This window comes from Macrobrachium rosenbergii, chromosome 3, assembly GCF_040412425.1.
Source record: "Macrobrachium rosenbergii isolate ZJJX-2024 chromosome 3, ASM4041242v1, whole genome shotgun sequence".
Taxonomy (NCBI): domain Eukaryota; kingdom Metazoa; phylum Arthropoda; class Malacostraca; order Decapoda; family Palaemonidae; genus Macrobrachium; species Macrobrachium rosenbergii.
Window position 1 is genome coordinate 76,732,678 of NC_089743.1, and position 18,744 is coordinate 76,751,421.

Consider the following 18,744-nt stretch of genomic DNA (forward strand, 5'->3'; position numbering starts at 1 on the left):
GAAAGAAGAAGATATATATATATATATATATATATACTATGTATATATATATATATATATATATATATATATATATATATATGTATATATACATAAATATATATATAAAATATATATATGTATACATGTATATATATAAATATATATATATATATATATATATATATATATATATATAACATATATATATATATATATATGTATACATATATGTATATATATATATATATATATAATATATATATATATATATATATATATATATATATATATATATATATATATATATAATATATATGTATGTATATGTATACATATGTATATATATATATATTATATATATATATATATATATATACTTATACAGAGTATTATCCTACTTACAATGAGGTTAAGTTCCAAAAAAAACCCATTGTTTGTTGGGGAAAGCATGTCTAGAAATACTAACCTACACTAGGGTTTTCAGTACCATGTATATAAATATGGTAGCTTAGCGCACACTATCAAATATATCTCTGTAATGTATCATAACTCTGGAGGTTTATGCAGAGTGACTTATGATAATTCAGTACAAAGAGAAATCGAATAACAAACAAGAATTAGCTATATTCACATATCATGTTTTACAAACATCAACATAACGAATATTCATCTTTTCCATGGATCTTTTAAAATTTTATGCCTTAATTCACTCTATCCAATAATACTGCATATATTCTTATACTGCTTTTGTATTATAAATTGCGATCATAGCGATCAATATTTTGGTTTGGAAATAGATTGCGCGGTAAGTTTATTTCGCTGTATTTAACTCGGTTCAGAGAGCTTTTCTTGCTTCTAGTTAGAGTAAATGAATCTCTAGATAGTTTATTTACATGGGGCAGGGTTATTTTTCGTTATACAAAGTGTTTTTAAGTTGAAATATAACTTGAATACGTCTCATTGTGAAATTAATTTAGCTATTTTTTTCATTAAGAGATGACGTTGGCCGTTTGGGGGCATTTGCCTTGTGTAAAAAAAATCAAGATTCCGTTTGCTATTTTCACTTGATTCATCATAATACAAGCTTTAAGTATTTTTCGTTTATCGGCATAAAAAAGCAGTAATATGTGTTCTTTCATGCCAAGTAGCTTTGATTAAAATGCTTCCTCTCCAATTTTAATTACGGTTGAGTTTCATCCATGTTGTCGATGCACAATAATTTATAGTCATGGCAGCTTGAACATTTGACATCTCAGCTTCAGCCTGAAAACTTTAACAAATTGTAGTATCTTTTGTACTGATCTTTTATGCGTGTGAATAAAGGTATACAGTGAGATTCCCGTATTCGAAGTATGTCTCACACACCCATGAATAGCTAAAATCACATAAAATACTTAAACCCCTCTAAAAACATAGATCTGCCCATTTTGATGGTTTACACACAAAAAACCCTGTAAAATGCTTACACCTGAGTATTTAATAGTTTTATCACAAAAAATGCATTTATTCAAGAAAATTATGTTAGAAAATACGGTAATTGGTGAATCTTTCTCCAGTGAAAAATACGCGAAATTAGTGAATTTTCATGAATAATGGGTGAATGTATTCTACAGAGAAAACCAGCGAATCGTGAGTAATCGCGAATACGGGGGTTTTACTGTAATGTGAAAAATATCAGTCCTCTTCTGTTAACGTCATTTTGTACTATAACCACAATAATGGTTAACTACCATACGATGGTTGAAATACCAGCAAAACAGCTCTTGTTATCCTATTCAGTGATAGCAAAACATCAGTTCCTCGTTCAGTTGTTTATGGCTATACGCATTTACACAAGAGTAAAACGATAACGTTATTAACAATACTTTTATAATTGTCTTTTACTTTTTTAACTAGAAGATGGGATAAAGAGATGGAGGAAAAGAAGTTGGTCTATAATGTGTATTTATAAAATATTTTATAAATATTGTCATATAAATCATAATTATTACCATCATACACCCCTCCCTTAAAAATCAAGTCTGGAAGAAGTCTCGTAACTCTGGCACTACCTGGGCACTTGAGTTTTAATAGTTTTATCACAAAAAGTGCATTTTAGTCATGAAAATGAGATGAAAATACAGTAATTAGTGAATATTTCTATAAGTGAAAAATACCATGAATGTAAGATTTTCTGCAAATAGCCATATATGTTCCAAAGAAATCCGCGAATAGGCAAGTCTGCGAATACGTGGGGTTTACTGTATATTTATATATATATTATATACAGTATATATAATGTATATACGTTAGAAATAAAAAACACAATCAATGTCTTTGTCCGCTCCTTTCAGTTGAAAGACATAGTTTTGATCCTGATGTGAGTAAAAATTTATATATATATATGCTATATATAGGCAGTCAGTTTACGATGGGGTTCGTTCCATTGTAAATCGTCGGCCGAAAATGGGTGTAACTAAATGAGTTAAAAATCATCAAAGAAAACCTTAGCAAATCTTTGGACATCTTGAAAATGATATAACCTGCATTTTTAATGATTAGACTCTGTTTGCCTCACCATTTATCTACCAGAAAAGGCTTGAATTTCACAGAACTTCATGTAAATCTTACTAAAATTTTCCTAGCTATCAAATCTAAAAGTAATTGTATGGAAAATATGAAAAAATGAATGACAAAGTAAATCATATTTATCTCTAAAACTATACCAAACAAATAAACACACTGTAATAATTTGTTACATATATAAAAATCTCTCTCTTATCAGAGAAAAAAAAAGAAAAGAAAAAAAAGTACTACTCACCCCTCCTGCTAGTGTATGCAAGCCATTGAATTTGGCTTTGGCTGGCTAAAATGTACCTGGCAGCATGTCGTCATGGAGAGGGGGTGGATACTATTATTAGCTATCTTCAGTTCCTCAGTCAATAAAAAGCGTGTTTTGGCATGGGAGAGGGGAGGAGTTGCTGAGCTCTGATAATGTTGGCTGCTATGATTAATCTCAGCCAGTAGTGTGTGTAGATGTTTGACCTACATCAGCAATAAAAAAAATTATAATATAAATGCTGATGGCTTTGTGAACTACCTGCAGGATTTTAGTATGTTTATGTTGATGCAATCCATATTTCATTAAAGGATACATACGGTATAGAGAGAGAATGTGTGATTGGCTTTGTAAATATTAGGTAATTATTCGTGACTTATTGGAAAGAGAATACATGTAATGGTATTTGAAAGTAGTGATCATTTTTATCACAAATATATGTATTAAGTCATGAAAATAAAATAAATCAGTATTATGAATATTGCTCTGCAGAGAAAGCAAAAGGTTATTACTAGGTTGTTTACACCCATTAAGCAGTTTTGATTTCAATGGGATTATAGTTTAAAATTTTAGTGATACTAGGTGGTTACACTAATATTGATATATGTTTGAAAAGTAATCTATTTTTAACTAAAAAATGTTTTAGTAAAAAAAGTAATTAACCTTAGCCATGGCTGTTTATACCAGATAACATACCGCATGAGACCCTTGGTATATGGTCATCATTTGCTCCACTAAACTTATATTCATGTTTTCATTTATATTCAACATGTGAAAACATTGTACATACCAATGAGTTTTTTCACCACATTGGCTATAACACAGTTTTAAGCACATTTCGAAAATAAGGGATTGTAATTTATTAAAATTTTATATAACATATACTATATTCGGTGGTATACTGGAAAAGTAATTAATATTGATGCTGTATTTGATAAAGTAGTAAAAAAAAATTTTATCATAAAAAGCAGTGGTACTTTAGTAAAAAACAGTTAGTAATTAATGAATATTTATGGCATTGGTAATAGTAATAATAATTCATAATCATAATAATAATTTTAATAATATTCCGATCAGAAAAATGAATAATATCAGACTGAATTGTTGTTGAAAAAATGTCCGAAATATCGCTATCAATATTCATCAAAACAAAAAAGAAAAATTGTGAAGAAAACCTTACTTTTTGTCACAAATGGATCTGTTTGGGTGTCTTTCAAACCAATGTATCCTGTATTTTTATTGAAAAACCTGTTTATAAAAAAGGAGAAAATTTAGCCTTCGAATCCAAATGGTTTAATTTTTACCATTTCATAACAGGTATGGATCCATATTTCTTCCTATGAATATGACGATTACACTCATCCAAAATATTGTCTCTCGAAAATACTACGCCTTAACCCATCCAAGCTGAAGAAAACATTACTTTTAAAAGACGATGGGTGTCTTGAAAATGACATAACCTGCATTTTTATTGGGGTTAGTTTTTCATTAAAAATTTTACTTCTTCCGATCGGAATCCAGGCATTTTTACCAAATTGTAAGAAAATCGGATTGGGTGTCATAAACCCGAACAAAAAATTAAATTTCTATTTCTGGAAATAATTCCTTTGATTAATATATTCGAAAATCGTCTAAACATTACTTTTAATCCTTTGAGCGTCATGACATAACTGCATTTTTATTGAGTTTTTCTGTAAAAATAAGATTTTACCATTCCATCGGATTGTTATAAACCTGCTATATATGATGATATATATATATATATATATATATATATATATATATATATATATATATATATATATATATATATATAATCAGTGTGAGTGGACCAGGGAAACCAGTTAACTCTAACATATTTGTTTATTTCCAACGTTTCGTAATAATTTCTCTATTACATCATCAGGGACCTGTTGAATAATGAATAAATTACTCAAAAAGTTACTGTAAAAGCTTTAAAAATTATAAGAAAAATAAAATTCACCAAATACAATACAGCTAAAAAATACAACAGAACAAAAGACCACTAACCAACCTTAGGTGGAGAGAACAAAAGACAGAATGCTTATAATAGAGAGAACTCAGGTAAAGTTGAGTAGAGAAGGTTTGGGTATTTAACTGGGGGACTAGTTGTTTGATAAACAGTGACTCGAGTATAGGCAGTTCATGAGGGTTAGCTGTTTGGCCTATTATGCTGAAATCATTGCTTTCAGTATGAGTTTTACAAATTTTGGAATGAGCTCTGATATTAGAATGTTCTTGATTGGAGAGCCTACAACCAGTACGAAGGCTTATTCCCTGATGAGAGTTGATTCTGACCCTCGATTTACCTCCTCTGGATTCTGGCACGAGACCAATTATAATTATAAACCACATTGAGCGATAGAGAAGCAGGTGATCGCCGGCAAAAAATGAACCAATTGATAAAGGATTTTTGGGAATTAATTTTAAATTAATTTCAGCTTATCATGGGAGGTTGTGGTCCCTGACCCCCCACGAATACTGGTGGTCAACTGTAATTAGAACTGGTATCGCCAGTGGAATGGGAGCTGTGTACTCTATAATAATAGATGTTATTTATAGCCATCTACCATTACTGTATAACCAAATTCATTTTATTATCTAGGGATGTGCTTTTTTTGTCATGTTAATTTCTTATCAAGTACTATATTTGATAAGCTAATACTGTACAGTCCTACCAATTTACGGCAAGTTACGTTCAGGACCCTACTTATGAAGGTGAATTTTCATATAAGTTTGTACAGTCTCTAGAAATGCTAATAAATGCTTATTTCCAAAGTTTAAACATTAAATATGACTCTAATCATGCTCCCAAATTATTAAGTTAACTTTTAAATTAAATTAAAGTTACTGTAATTTCATTTAAAAGTTAGCTTAATACATTACCCTGAAGAAAAGAAAAAATGGTTGACATAAAAATACAGAGTTGGAAGAGAATTTCTGTCTCTGTCCCCTTCTGACCTACTATTTTTAGAAGTCTTCTCAACCTCTTTTTAATTACTTCTTTATTCTACATCTCTTTCTCAGAATAATTCATGTTTCATTATCATTGTAGGTTTGTATATACAAAAATGATTTTTACTATGACAAGTTTTATTAATGCTGTTGCTGTTGAAATACACTCACACTCACACGCTCTAAATAGGATAAAGCACTATTCCAGCAGTCTGCAGCAAGACATTACAGGAGAAAGATTAGGGTTGTGAGGGAAAATTAAACAAAATTTCATTGTTTAAGAATTATACCTCAGTGGTACAAGAACAGTATAAAATGCATTACCACTATAATAATGATTTGCAACAGAAAATGTGATCTTGGAATTTTTCCAGTATTATTTTTGTGCTATCATCATTTGCCCCATAGAGTATATTGCTGAATTAGGTTTATTGTTGGAAATAAACTATATTTTGAAGTTCTCTTCAGTTGTTCTAGGTAAAAATTTTTTGTCATTTTGTCATCACAATATTAGGGAAGTAATGTCACTAACTTCACATTTCTCATTTTCCTCTGTATTTCTGCTTAATCTGTTAATGTTATGGGAAAGCTGGTTATGCAAATTGTACAGATAACAATTTTTGTATATAACACAATTTTTTTTTTATTTTATAAAGCATGATATGAATTTGCTTATATATTGTTTATTTTGTATTTAAGTTGAACACATTCATGTTATGACAGACCATGGAAGAAGCAAGCTTAGGAAGCTCCAACTACGACCAGGTTGCTCCAGCTGTCGTTCGTCCATGTATAAAGGAATCGTATATTGACCCACCAGATATTGCAAATGTTGTCGAGACAGCCATGCAGGTGATTTCATTCTGTACCAGACTAATTCAGATACACTTTTGCATGATATTGTGTACTATATTACATTAGCAATGGTAGTAAAAAACTTGATTGAAGTGTTGATAGTGGAAAACTTAATTTTTCAACTGCGCTAATCTTCATGTGGACTACGGTATGTAAAAGTACTTTCCCTAAGTGGTTGCTTTCTAATTACTGCATTCATGTATGAATAAAGATATCTTGTGCTTCACTTATTTTTTAGAGTCATATGATATTACTGTATACTGTAATGTCATTGTATAGTATAGAACAACTTAAAAATGATCTTAGAATGAACTGGGTATAATTTATGTACTGTCAGTTTGCACAGATTAAAGAGCTTAAGTAACATACTAGTAAGTTATTTATTGGTGTTGTGATGTCTGTGGTGATGATTAGAAATGTTGGTTGTAAAATTTAATGCATGCTTATGTGTTATTTAATGTGCATGTAAAATCTTATCATGGAATAGATGTGGCTTAATCCATGCCAAAATAGAAAGCAGTACAAGTTGACTCAAATAAATTAAAATTTTGTGTAATACCATGTTTGCTGGCATATAATACGTTTTTAAAAAAATCATCGTACATCTTTTAAGATGAATGGTCAAGTACACAAGCTTGACCCATGGTCAGTGAACAGCTGCTTTTGGTAATAAGTAATGAAATGAATCCCACTTTCAGTTACATTTAGTGGATATAAGAAGCATGCAAAGAAATTCAGTATATATGACTTTGCAATGTTGGACATTCTATTTTCTATAACAAAGATATAATAAAGTTAAAACATCTTGTTCCAGAGAGTCTGTGACCAGAGGAAACTGTTCTGGCTTTTTTTTAGTAACTTCTATACACTACAGTTAGTGACCATTATTTAAAGTAACAGTTCATACCAGTGGTCTTTTATTTATAAAATGTTAAAACATACAGGATTTCTGTACATTTATGTAATGAACTAATAGCCTCACCAGTTGTTAATCTGTAGTTATTATGTGTTGATCATTATGATTTTCTTGATTGCTGATTTGTGTTTTCTGTCATTAGACTTGAGTAAATAGCTAAGGGAATAGTGCTTCATGCAAATGTCTGATCATTTGGGTTATATCACTTACATCATAGTGACTAGCTTCAGTATTTGTAAAATGTTAGTGTTATGCATAATTCGCTATGTCTCTACCAATCATAATGTTCCATTAGTGTCGTCAGTTTCCCCCCCTCCCCCTTGCCTCCACTTCATTCAGGTGGGTAAACTATTTTACCCTACATTATGTAAGAATGTATTTTTGCATGGTAACTGTCATCATATGTTTAAAATTATAAAATCAGTAATACAAGAGATTGTAGGCTTACAGACATTCAGATTGGTTCAGTTGCAAGTTCAGGTAGCCTAACATGTTTTGCGTGGTGTAATGATAGCCTAAGTTTTGGTAAGCATACCACCCAGATAATAGTGTTGCTGTATGATTATGCAAGTTTAAGTAATTTTAAAGTATTTCAATGAATGATTTTTTTATATACCGTAAAAATAAATAATAGTACTGTAATGTTGTAATATATCTTTGAGATGCCTAAAATTTCAGTGTCGGTAATGTGTGTATGTATGTGGAGAGGTTTTTTAATTAGACAGGTGTTTGTAAAAGTGTTGAAAATCCTTCATATCATTTGATTGCTAATACCATTTGATTGATTTAGTTCAAATACTTCTGATGGATTTTTGATGTTGCGAAAGTGTTTGTATGCCATACCACATGTGAATCACAGTAATGCTGTACTGTAATATATATATTTAATAGGCTAAAAATTACTGTATCAGATATAGAAAATAACAGAGAGAGAGAGAGATAGAGAGAGAGAGAGAGAGAGAATGGTAGGCTAGGGTTATGCTAGTCACCATGGTAGGCAAAGGCTATTCCTGTAATTTACAAAAATGCACAGTTTATGGAGATCATATCTAAAATGTCTAAAGAACAGTTTTTACGGTTATATATCCACAAGATTATATTCAGATACCCTTTGTTAAAAATCTACAGAATAACCTTTGGTGGCAAGGATTATTTTTTCCAGAATTTGATCACCATAATTTGGGTGCATCTTATATGTCAGGAAATACGGTAACTGGAAATAATTTACTACATGTTCACAAAAACTCGTTTTGAAAGGACTTTGAAGTCTTTTTCTCAAGCAAGCCCCTTATTCATTTTATCATAAATATTATCACTGTTTTGTTTCTTGTATGTTGCAAAATTCTTTATATTTTGAGTTCAGTTCTTGTGCCTAATCTTACGGCTTTTGGGTAGAGTAGGTACAATGATTTAAGATATGGTGGCAATCCTCATTGCGTATTGTCTTAAATATAACAGTAGATAGGAAGAGGTGTAGCATTTATGTGACCCAGATGATATAATTGTTATATTGTTTTTCATCAATTTGGTAATTCATTGGAAATCCTAAATACAAGGAACAAACCATTTAATTTACTTGCATTTACTCTATAGTATTGTATTATTGGCTAAGACTAGTCATCATGTGCTAAAGGAAGTCTCCAGTCTTCCTTCTCTGGTAAGTTTGACTCATCAGAAAAAAAACTTATTCTTTACATCAAAATGCCATTGCTGTCTCAGCAAATTGAAACAGGTGCAGAAGAAACCAGTTGAGTAATTATTACAGAAGAGTTTAGCGAGACCAGTAAGTTACACTTCTAAACTCTCATAGTGCTAATCTGACAGATTTGTTCTCAGATGGAAAAAACTGGAGCAAGGCCTAATTAAGGAAGTTGAACAGTGAGATGGGAAGTGACCAAAGGGAAGTGGTGAAAAAACAGATTTTGACTTACTAAAAACTTATTTTTGGTAGCTGCTGAGAGTCCTCAAAGGAATTACATTCTCAAAGTCCCCCCAGGGATCCATAAGACAGACCAAACAATCTCAAAGAATTCTTTTATAGTTGGTCTCAGCCAGAATAGTGCATGTTGTCACAGTGATGGAATATAAAGGACTCAGGACAGGAGTGCTCTATCTCCCGTCCACACATTGACTCCCTTGGCCTTGGCTTTTTCCTTCGTCTTACTCGCACAGATGTGACAACAGCACGTATGTCGGCTATCTACCTCATTAAACACCAAGTTTGTGCAAGATAAATGTTCACCCCATGCCTTTTTGTCAGGCAAGGTGGGTGGGTTTGAGAACTCACAGTGGTTATAAGTTTTTCTTATGTCAAAACCTGTTTTTTTTTTTTTATAGCGTAGCCGCTGTTTGTCCTCAAAAGAAATTGACAGGTGACAAAATGGCTTAGCTCCTAATAAATAAATCCTAATGACCCAGATAAATTTCTGGTCTGACGTATAGTCACTGGTTGCCAACCATTTTCCTTATTCCGGATACCGATTAGGGCTTGGCAATAAAGAACAGGAAACAACGCAAGAACCTATATATGTATTATTCTTTGTGCTTCTAAGGTGACTTAACTAATAATGTTGGGTCTGGCTGCATGATTATTGCTCCTTCCACAGCAATATTTCAGCATGACCACCATTCTCATGGCAATAGTATTTCAGGAATTTTTTATCCAAGGTAAAGTTACAGGTTATCAACTGTATTCTTTATTCCAGATAACCGTTAGTGTTTGGCAATAAAGAACAGGAAACAAAAGCACCTATATATGTATTATTCTTTGTAGTTCTAAGGTGACTTTAATAATTATGTCGGGTCTGACTGCAGGATTATTGCACCTTTCCCATTTCAGGAATACTGCCTTAACTACCCTGTAAACTCGGAGACTTCTTCAAAAGAAACGCTTCCAAAGTTAACAATGTACTCACCATTTGGATGTCATGTGACTTAAGAAAGGAGTGAGGGTCTGGTTTTTTGATGAGGGACACTAAAACAATTCTCTGCCCATGTAGAGAAAGAGTGGTTTGTTTGTGCTAAGGTGTAGGTAAAGTAAGACCATCTGGGATGTTTACTGTGACATCTAGGTAAACCTTGAATACTTGAACTGGGCATAATGATTTATCTGAAATACTGAATTATCTTATGAGAAAAGGGGATTTTCTCTTCTAAAAGGTCCTCATTCTCGGCCAGGTATGATAGGCCAGGGGACAGTAGTAAATGACAACTCGGTGTATGAGTGATGAAGTGTTGTCCTCATCTAAGAGAACTCAGTATGCTAACCTGATGCCAACAAAGTTAAGAAGACTGCCTTTTGGAGCGTATGAATTGGGAAGCCTTTCAGGAGCTGGCCTTTGCAGTACTTAAGACTGGAGAGGGGAGCTCACAATTTCTACATTAGAGTAAATTCTGAAACCTTAAAGCAAGGGCTCTGACAGTGCTGCCTTGTGTGCCATGGCTGTTGTATTAACTAGGCACATGCCTCAAAAGATATATAATAAAATGTAAAGCTGTTTCAGCAGATTTCAACTTGGCTTTCAGTGTGGAGGTAATCAAACCACATTTTCCACACAGAGTGGGGTGTCAGATAAATAAAGTCTGTAGTTTTTTGCACTAGATACCTAGCAATGTTAGGTAAATAATCCTCACAGTAGACTAGATTTCAAAATCCACAGGTGAAGGTCACGGTTCAGAAAGGAGGATGCACAGATGACTTCCCCTCCGTCTGTCTGGGATAGAACAGCGGGAGGTTAAAGTTAAGTATACCTTAGTTTTACCAGACCACTGAGCTGATTAACAGCTCTCCTAGGGCTGGCTGTAATGGGATCTATTCTCTCGTCTGTTGTTAAAGAAAAAATGAACCAGTGACTATTTGGCTAATTCAGGGCCACTAGGTAAGTGGTTCCATTGAAAGCTAGTCGATTGTTCAAAGCCTTTGAAATCTGGGACAGTGGAGAAAAAAGGTATATTGTCCTCCATTCATGCCAGTCTTATAGTTATGCACCTCTTACTATTGCCTGAATGCCCAGGTTCACAGATACACAGACTGGAAGTTGATGGTTCTTGCATGTGGCAAACAGGTCTACTTCTGGATGTGGAGTAATTTTAGCAATTACTGACTTGAGAGGGACTGAGCATGAGCCCAGTCTCTTAATATGAGACATTGCAGCCTTACTGTTTAGTACCGACAAAATGTGGGTACCTTTTGAAGATTTCAGTGTTTTAAGATGGATAGGCAGCCATCAGCTCCAGGAAGTTGATATGACACTTCCTCAGAATGGGTGACCATCTTTCTGTTACTTGATGATCTCCCAATGGCCTCCCCAACCTGTCAAGGAGTCATCCATATGTAATATCAAGTGTATGAACAGTGGAGTCAGGTCAACCTGTTTGCCAGAGACCCCACCCAAGTCCATGGATGGAGTATCATCCCAATCTCAGATGAAGGTGATCTCAAGCCTTTTCCTGGCATGTGAGAGCCAGACTGTTTACATCCTACAGTCGCAGTCTCAGGATTAGATCTACCACAGATACTAATTGTAACAGGCCCAGACTTCATTCCAACTGTCTTCTGGAATAGCTGATCTGTGCAAGGAATCTTCTCAGGTTCTTCCTGATTCCGGTTTGAGTGCTGATAGGAAGAGATAGCTAGCCACAGAGAATATCCCAACAAAATCCTAGCATCAGAAAATGTCTGCTGGATGTAAGGCGGGACTTTATTTATTAGGAAACCTTTTTGACTGGAGTCTGTCGACTACTACTCTCAGGTTTCGCCAGCACTCTTCTCTGGTGGCTTCCCAGATTAGCCAATCATCTTGGGGACACTGAATAGTGGTGGCAAATAAACATATCTTTCTCTTTGGCGCCCTTTTAAGAGGGGTCTAGTTTTTTCAAGAATACTCCTTTAGAGGAGGGGAGGGTGAGACCACCTCGACCCTAGCCCACTGAAAATTATACAGTGTCTCCAAGGGGAGGACTCCCACCGCATGAGATGCAGAGGACTATAACCCAGACTGTGCAAGTCCTGTTGGGCATCACCTCTTCCCTTGCCTTTAATACAAAGTCCAGGAGTTGATTTTCCTTTTCCCTGGTAGGAGTGTCTTTGCCCACTTCAAAAGGGGTGCTACTGCTAATGTCCTTTCCTCTGTTGTTGGAGGGATCCTTTAATAGTGACTAGAGGTTTGCATGGCTGTGATTCATACTGAACTTTCTTAAGCTTAGGAAGAGGAAACTTTCCAGAATATTGTTTGCCAGGTTCTCCATTTTCAGGATGACATATATATTATGCAATTCAGTTGTCAAACTTGTTCAGTGAGTTGTGCGTCAACAGATTCTTCAAACGGGTCCAAACAGAAGGGGGAAGAATGTAATAGGGAGGTTACATTGGGGAGCAAAATGATAGAGCCCACCAGTGCATCCTTTCAAGCCTTGATGCAACACTCCACAAAGTCTTATAGTATTCCCCATAGGGTCTGCATAAGTGTTTTGGCTACTTCAGCAAACATTGTTCTGGAAGACTCTGGGAACTCTTTAATATCTACTTCCAGCATAGGAGTAAAAGTTATAATTTTGAGTAGGTGGATCCCAGCATAAAATTCCCAAATTGCTGGATAGCTTTGTCTAGTGAGAGCTTTTTCCACTCAAAAGGAAGGACAAGTGTTACCCATTCCTTTGTAGAACTGGGGTGGCTGAGGCAAATGGCTTTATTTCTGCAAATACTGTAACTCTCGTTGCATCGTTACCACAAAATTCCAAAATTCTGTCTTAACATGGTTGATTGTTTTAATTGTACAGGGACAGAAGGCTAGTGCCTCCGGGAGAGGTTACTGGTTTGTTAACATTTTTATTGTGCTATACAGTATTTTCCATTAAGCTTGAGAAAGGTTTCTTCTATGGCTTTCATTGTTATATTAATTGGCAGGATAACCATCTCCTTTGGTGGTTTCTGAATTCATATTGAAAGAGGGACAAAGCACCATTCAGTATTGAGAAAGGTCATCCTTGATATTCTTCATGATTTCCTCCCGGAATTCCGAAAGTACAGAAGCAAAATTTCCTTATCAGGGAAGCCTGCATGAACTGATTGAGCCAAGACAGTTGTATCATCACTACCCAGCAGTATATTAGTCCAGGATAAATCACAACCCCCTAGAAGGTAATGACTCTTCAGAAGGGGTTGGGTGGACCCTATCAGGGTCCCCTTCAGTATCTGATCACTGCATGTGAGAAACAAGATTATCATCAGTTATCTCTCTCATGTAAAGCAGAAGACTGTTTGCTAGATCATCGGGATTCAGGAGGGAAATTTCAGTGGCTATATTCACTTCATGTCGGGTATTAGTGACCTCTCTCCCAAGGAGTCTCTTTGTTTCCATTGGAGGAGTTGAAGCAGGAGTTCCAAGAACCCACTGCTTTTGGAGAATAGGCCCAAACATGGATTCTGCTTGGAGGCGGATGGGAACATGCACTGTTAGAGCTCTGCCAGAATGATGTAATTTCTTCCTTCCGTACTCCTAATGAACTCATAGTGACAGCTTAAAATAGGCTGTTTCATCATTTAAACTTGTTGCTAGGAGCATGTCGCAAAAATTCACGCATGTCTGACAACTAACCAAAATATCCTTCATTCCTACAGGGACTGGCTCATGCCAGGTAGTTACAGGCCATTTCCACAGCCTAAGAACAAGATTGAGCAATTGGCTGCAGTGCAGGTAACCTGTGGATACTGCGTAATAGCAGTCCAGTAGTGAAAAAAATTAACAAGTTTATTAAAAACTACATTGTGTGAGCTGCCTTTCATTTGAAATGGGCTGACATGGCACAAGTACAAGGCCATAGTATGATGTTAAGTCATGATCAATGGGTTATACCATAAAATAGTAGTAATGTATTGGAAGTGAGTAAAAGGCCACAATAATGTGAATGAGAGACTGTATTTTTTCCAAAATACAAAAATGATAAAACGGGAGGTTTTGACAGTTTGCACAACAGTCCTCTTCAGCCAACTAAGTAAAAATACTTGTTTATCTTAAAAAGGCAAATTGAAAAGAATTTTTGTCACAGTCTAGGAAAACTTCGAACAATCATTCGATATGAATATAGCAGTTATGTGATGGCTGTTTCCCCGTGTCTGTGAGACAACCGTTGTGATCTTCTTAATGGCTGTCGCTCGATCATACAATGCTCATTACTAGTGACTAAGTGATTTGTGGGTGGTGAATGACTTTCAGCATTGGTGCCTGTTGTTTCTGCGACAACTGCCACTTCGACAACCTGTGCGGGGGAACGATGAGGGAGACACAGTATCAGGGACCTTGAGAAACTTCTTTAAATTTAAATTTATGGAAATGACAGACTAGCCTGTCTGTATGTCTGTCCTCCTGTGTAAAGGCTTTATTGCCATCTAGTATGTTGCAAATATTTATCAAACCCCCCTCCACTACTCTTCTATGGCCTATTTGGCTACTATATACAGTAAAGTTCTAACTCCCTCCCAGTCCATGACATGATTATTCTCCCAACAGTGTTTAGCAATAGTGCTGTTTTGAGCGAAGTCCCTCACCTTTATTTATAAGCTTTGTAATCTAATGTTCTTCCCCCTACCTGTCTCCCCAAAATAAAATAAATTACAGAGCTTGCATTTTATAGAATATAAAATTCTGTGGCTATTATTCTTACTGAATTTGGGTTTGATTGAATTTTCTTATGTGAAAGCTACTTTAACATTACTGGTACTGTTGATTAGCTGGGATGTTAATTTTAATTTCTCATGATATGGAAGCTTTGTGAATCTCTTGCTGTGATCAGTCTGCTTGAGTGAAGGGTTGTAAAACTTTTTCTTAGCCTTAGACAAAGCATCTTCAATAAAATGAGCAGGATAACTCAGCTTACTAAAAGTATTTCGAATATGGGCAGTTTCATCATGTAAATATTGGGTCACAAACTTTAAAAGGCCTGGCAGCCATGTTAACAATGATATTTTTCTTTATCTGAATGCTATGATAGAATAAAAATGAACTATAATTCTGCATTAGTCAGCTTCCGGTAAACCGAAAATTCAAACTTCTTTGTGTTTGGATTGAGAAAAACTAGGACATCCAGAAAAGGTAATTTACTCTCTGATTCCTTTTCATATGTGAACTTGATTTGTTGCATCTGACTCTTAACAAATTCTACTAGTTCATTGAATGATTCGTCATCATGAATGAAAATATCGTCCTCATAGTGAACCCAAAATATTGGTTTAAACCGAGATGGGCAAGAACTCAGAATAGCCTCCTCCAAGAACTTCATGCAGATAATAGCCAAAGCAGGTGAGAGGGGGATCTCATTGCTACCCCAGATCTTAATTCATACACATCACCATTGAAAGTGAAAACAGTGGACTCAATGCAAAGTTTAATGAGGTCAAAAAATACTTCAGTGGGGATTGAGCATAAACTTGGGTCATTATCAAACTCATCACATAATTTTTCAAGCATATAACCAAGAGGGGCATTGGTAAATAAAGAGGTGACATCCAGACTATACATTTTCCCCCGAAAAGCCATCCAACGCCGTTAGTCTCTAAATGAAATCATCCTTGTGTCCCTCTTGGTTATGTGCTTGAAAAATTACGCGATAAGTTTGATAATGACGAGCCAAAGCTTTAAAACCTGTTTCTTTCCACATAAGTCTCTTAATCTTACAGGTACAATATTATCATTATTATTTAAAATTAGTAAATCATTTTTTTATCATTAAAAATGTATTTACTCACAAAAATAACATGAAAATACAGTAATTAGTGAAATTGCTCTACGAAAAATCCGTGAATTACTGAATTTTCCACAATTTATTGAAAAATGCATTCCACAGAAAAATCTGCAGATACTGAACCGCGAAGAAGCTGGGGTCCACTATATTGCATTATTGCTAATTATTGCTTTGTCTGACATGGGAAAAAAATACAGCACAGCAATTCAGCGTAGCCTAGCAATCTAATCCTAACTTCTCACCTTTCAGAAGACCTACTGGCTCCCAGTTTTAGCAAGTATAAGACTACCCATTAAAATTTTAAGGAACTAAAACTTTTCACTGGGTCCTAAAACATAGTTTTAGGACTTAGCTTTAAAGTTCAGAGCAAACACTGGGGACAAGTGAACTCTTTGATAGACCAAAGTGTGATGAGGAAGATGGCTGATATATGCGCTGTTGTAACATCTGTGTGTGTGTAAGATATATGACAAAGAAAAAAGCTGAGGCCGTCAATGTGTGGAGAGGAGATAGAGCCCTCCTGTCATGAGTATCACGGTGCCAACATGCAGTATTCTGACTGAGACCAACTATAAAAGAATTCTTTGAGATCAGTCAGTCTGTCTCATGTAACTCCTTTGAGGATGAACAATGGCTACACCATAAAAAAGTAATAGTAGTGGATAAAAGCAAGTGTAATTTTCAGTTGCCTGACCATTGTATCTACAGTTGTATCTCTTTTAAAAGTGTGATGTCTTACCCTTTAACTAGTCTTCTACACGGGATTGGAGCTGTGACTTAGCAGTTGAGGCTCACAGCTGCCACACCTTGCCTAGTGGTAACCTGGAGTAGTTGCAGTTTATCTCTTAATCCAGGAGTAACCAGAGAAGTACTTGTGGTTGATAAGTTACCATTGTGCACCCACCAAAATCCCAAGAGGAGTCCCTTGGCTGATCATTCACATTATGTGATCCACAGATCCAGTGGTCTAGGTGTAACAGGTAGCATTGTGCTCTCCAGACTTCCCCATAGACGAAGCAGCCTGTCCGCCATGTCCTGATGCAGAGACCACTCCATACCTAGAACTTGTCCCTGATGGCTTAGCTTGTTGACCACTACATTCCTTTTGCCTGGAATGTACTTGGCCATGAGCTCCACCGAGTTGTCAGTCACCCACGGGTGCAATTCAACCATCAGCGGGCGAAGTTGGCGTGACACCAGCCCCCTTGTTTGTTCCTATGCACTACCACCGTAGTATTGTCCGTCAATAGAATGAAGGAGTGACCCACTACCCTCTCCCAAAACTCCTGAAGACCCAGGAAGGCAGCTTTCAACTCCAACACATTGATGTGGAGTTCCTTGTCCTGAGAACTCCACACCCATGAAGTCAGGAGCTCTTCCAGAAGAGCACCCCAACCTTTGGAAGATGCGTCCCAGAACAGAAGATCCAGAGGGGGTGAATGAAGAGGAACTCCCACCATCAGGTTCTAGTCATCCACCCACACCAGCCCACTCACACCAACAGAGGGACCCTGGGCAGGGGGGAGTCCTGCTGGAACCAAACTCTTTAGTCTCCACTGCAGGATTGAATATGAAGATGCCCATGGAGGGACCAGTTCTCCAGAGAAACAAAGGCCCAGAACTACTTGCCACTGGGTAGAGAACCAGCTCCTTCCTTGAAGAAAGGAACCAGCTACTGCCTCCTGATCTCTCTATCCTCTGGTCCAACGGAACCTGCCTGGCAGGGTTGTCTATCACCATTCCCAGGTACAGAAACCTATGACTGGGAAGATATCACAATACCTAGGTTGTGACAAAACTGGAGAAGACGGCCCCTATCCTGAATCAGCCTTTTCTGGGAACTTGCTAAGACCAACCAGTTGTCAAGATATCTCAACAGGCGAATCCCCTGAGCATAAGCCCATGTCAACACTAGGGTAAAGACTCTTGTGAACACTTGTGGAACTGTTGTCAGTCTGAAGCAAAGGACACTTGCTCCCCAAGACTGAAGCGGAGGAACTTCCAGGAAGAAGGGTGGATAGGAATCTGGAAGTAGGCGTCCTTCAAGCCTACAGTCAACATGAAGTTGTCATCTTTTACAGCTACTGAGACTGTCTGGGGCATCTCCATTCTGAACTTCGTCTTCCTGACAAAGAGGTTCAGAGTTGAGATCTATCATTGTCAGTCATGCTATGGCTTGTTACCAGGAAAACTCGACTGCAGAACCACCTGGCTAAGGACGAACTACCTTTTCCACTGCCCCCTTTGTCCATCATCTTCCTCACTTCCTCTTGGAGAGCTAAGTGCTTCCGGGAGCCTTGGGTGTAAGTCAGGTGTAGGAGAGGATGATCGGAGAGAGGAGGAGGGAAGTCAAAAGGAAGTAGATACCCTACCCAAAGGACATCTACTTCTCACGGTTCCGCTCCGTGCATCTGCCACATAGCCCAGTGGCTCGCCAGACATCCCCCCACCGGTGGCA

At 36.1% G+C, this 18,744-nt stretch overlaps 1 protein-coding gene across 1 annotated transcript in view; it reads left to right on the plus strand.

The window, feature by feature from the left end:
• Positions 1-18,744, plus strand: part of LOC136851590 (polyamine-transporting ATPase 13A2-like) — a 227,693-nt gene that overhangs the window by 136,806 nt on the left and 72,143 nt on the right. The window contains exon 18 of the mRNA XM_067125881.1: positions 6,500-6,628. Within this exon, the coding sequence (XP_066981982.1) occupies positions 6,500-6,628 (129 nt within the window). The remainder of the gene's footprint in view (positions 1-6,499; positions 6,629-18,744) is intronic.